Source organism: Propithecus coquereli, unplaced genomic scaffold (assembly GCF_000956105.1).
Source record: "Propithecus coquereli isolate 6110/MARCELLA unplaced genomic scaffold, Pcoq_1.0 Scaffold49, whole genome shotgun sequence".
NCBI lineage: Eukaryota > Metazoa > Chordata > Mammalia > Primates > Indriidae > Propithecus > Propithecus coquereli.
This window is the reverse complement of record NW_012150729.1, coordinates 950,030-952,375: the sequence shown is the minus strand read 5'-3', so window position 1 is coordinate 952,375 and position 2,346 is coordinate 950,030. Positions and strand designations below refer to the sequence as shown.

Sequence of the window (2,346 nt, the reverse complement as noted above, 5' to 3'; positions counted from 1 at the left end):
TTTTATAAGCTTGACAACATCCCAGCAAACTATCCTTTTAAGTGTTCTAACTACCGTCTCACACAGAAAGTTCACTTGAGGCAGATGTGACACTATTCCAACGGAAGAATTGTGTTCCCGTGCAAGTCAGCATCGGGCCGTCACAATCACCTGACCCAATGACTGGACATGGCATTATTTAGGGAAAAAGCCATACATGCCCTTTCTAAAGGTACAAACTATCGCCTTAGAAGACTCTAATACCTTTTCATGATGGGTAAGTGTCTCTGAATATTTTAACTAATCCTCATATCTCGAACAACTTAAATTTCACCAGTGAGAGCTCATTTCTTACATCATGCTGATTAAGAAGCTTCTCATTTCACTGATATAAACCCATTTCTGACAGTTACTCTACAAACGACCAAAGCCTCCAGTGTGGCTTTGAATCACAGAGGTCCTTGTGGTGGCTGCCTCTGGAGCACGGCCCTTGCAATACACTGCCAATTCTCCCTGACATGAATTTCAAGTAGGGCAACTTAAGGGCCCCTAGATCTCAAGCTTGACACACTCAATATCATACTGTCTAGGTAAAGTATTTTTAAGTAAAATACCAACATAACAAACTCTACATTCCCAAGCAAGGGTTTAGTAACTCTAACTGAAACAGAGAGCCATGGATAAGTACTGAGCAATGAGGTTGTAGATATGTCTGGGAATTAATTAATGGAAAACATTGGCATATCATATATGATAGAAATGACCATTGAGAGAATCCATATACAGAATGGACTACACTAGGAAACAAAACTAACATGAGAGGTGATTAAGGAACTTTTCTTGACTTGTTTCTTTGTTTCTGATAGCCCTTGTTGAACACCTCCTCCCATTAAAAAATTACTACAAGTTCATTATGTAAAATTTGGAAAATATAAAAAAGGATATTGAAGAAAATAAAAATCCCCTTGAATCCTAGCTCTCAGTTAACATTTAGTGTGACCCCTTTCCATTTTCTTCCATTCCTACACATACAGCTTTTACAAAATTTATTTTCCACAGAATTTACTATGTTTAATTTTTTTCTAATCACAAAAGTAATGCATATTGAATTTAGAAAGCAGAAAAGCACAGAGAAAAAACAAATCTCCATAATCCCTTCACTCATAGGAACCATATTTTATTTGTACTCTGATCCCAGCAGCTAACACAAGGCCATAGTAAGCAGACTATGTTGTCTGCTTAATAAGTTCTCTGTAATAAAGAGATCGTTGGCCTGTACTGTACTTGGAAAGACAACATATTCTAAAACCAAAATTGTAACCATGGCTTAAAGGAAAGAAGGAAGCAAATCCATTTACATTAGAAAATGATTCTGAAGCTTATTCCTTGAATGCCTTAGCTTTTTATTGCAAGAATTGACCTTTCTCAGCAAGCATCCATTGCCCAAATTGTGCATCACATGCCAAGGAGTTAAGTCAGATTACTGCTATACCTCTCACAACCTAAATTCCACATCTCTATTTGTATTGCAGTGAAAAGGATTCATGGTGCACCAAGTCATTAAGGCTCTCAGATCTTTGCCACTTTTCATGGCAGCCCAACAGGGAAAGCCATTGTAGAGCAAAATTGGCCGTAGGATTAGAGAAGAAAGCCTTGTTTGCAAAGCTATTGCTGCTGTGTACACTACCTCCTGGGATGTGCCATGAATGGATTTAGATATAAATCTAAGGCTTTACAGACTTAGCACCCTCATCAAATAGTATTTATTGGGGGTTATGGCTGAGAGACTATTTTCCTTAGCAACCAGATGCAGCAGGAAATTTGACTGAGGATAAGAATTTTAACACAATTGCACATATTAACATTTTATGCAATGTCTTCTTAACCTAATAGCCTTAAAACCATACACTTAGTGCTGGAGTAGAAGAAATTTATAAAGACGGAGAGAATTTCAGTTCGACTGGATTTCCCAGTTATGATCAGGTGCATATTTTCTCTCAAATTTTCTAAAATCTACATTGGAGATATGCAGTGATTAATGTGATTTAAAATTTCTTCTTTTCTTTATCTTCCTGCAGCTAAACCAGGTCAAACCAGGAACAAGTTACAATTCAGGAAATATTTTCCACTTCTGATCACAAAACACACACACACACAAACACACAACACCAAGTAGCTATTATTTTCTGTATTTATGACACCCTAGTGAATCTCTTGAAATGAGGCTGAAATCTGTAAACTTCTGGGTTGAAATGAAGTTCATTCTTAGAAAGTAGTGGAAATAGAAATTTTGGACACTTGGGCAGGCTCTTTAAGAAACTGTTCTCTGAGATGAAGCAAAGGAGTCAGATATGGGCTTGAAAGAAG

General features: G+C 37.1%; 1 protein-coding gene across 1 annotated transcript in view; it reads left to right on the top strand.

The window, feature by feature from the left end:
• LOC105819537 (lymphocyte antigen 75) overlaps window positions 1-2,346 on the top strand; it is a 145,098-nt gene that overhangs the window by 45,638 nt on the left and 97,114 nt on the right. Inside the window, 1 exon segment of the mRNA XM_012655813.1 lies at window positions 1,893-1,962. Coding sequence (XP_012511267.1) covers window positions 1,893-1,962 — 70 coding nt within the window.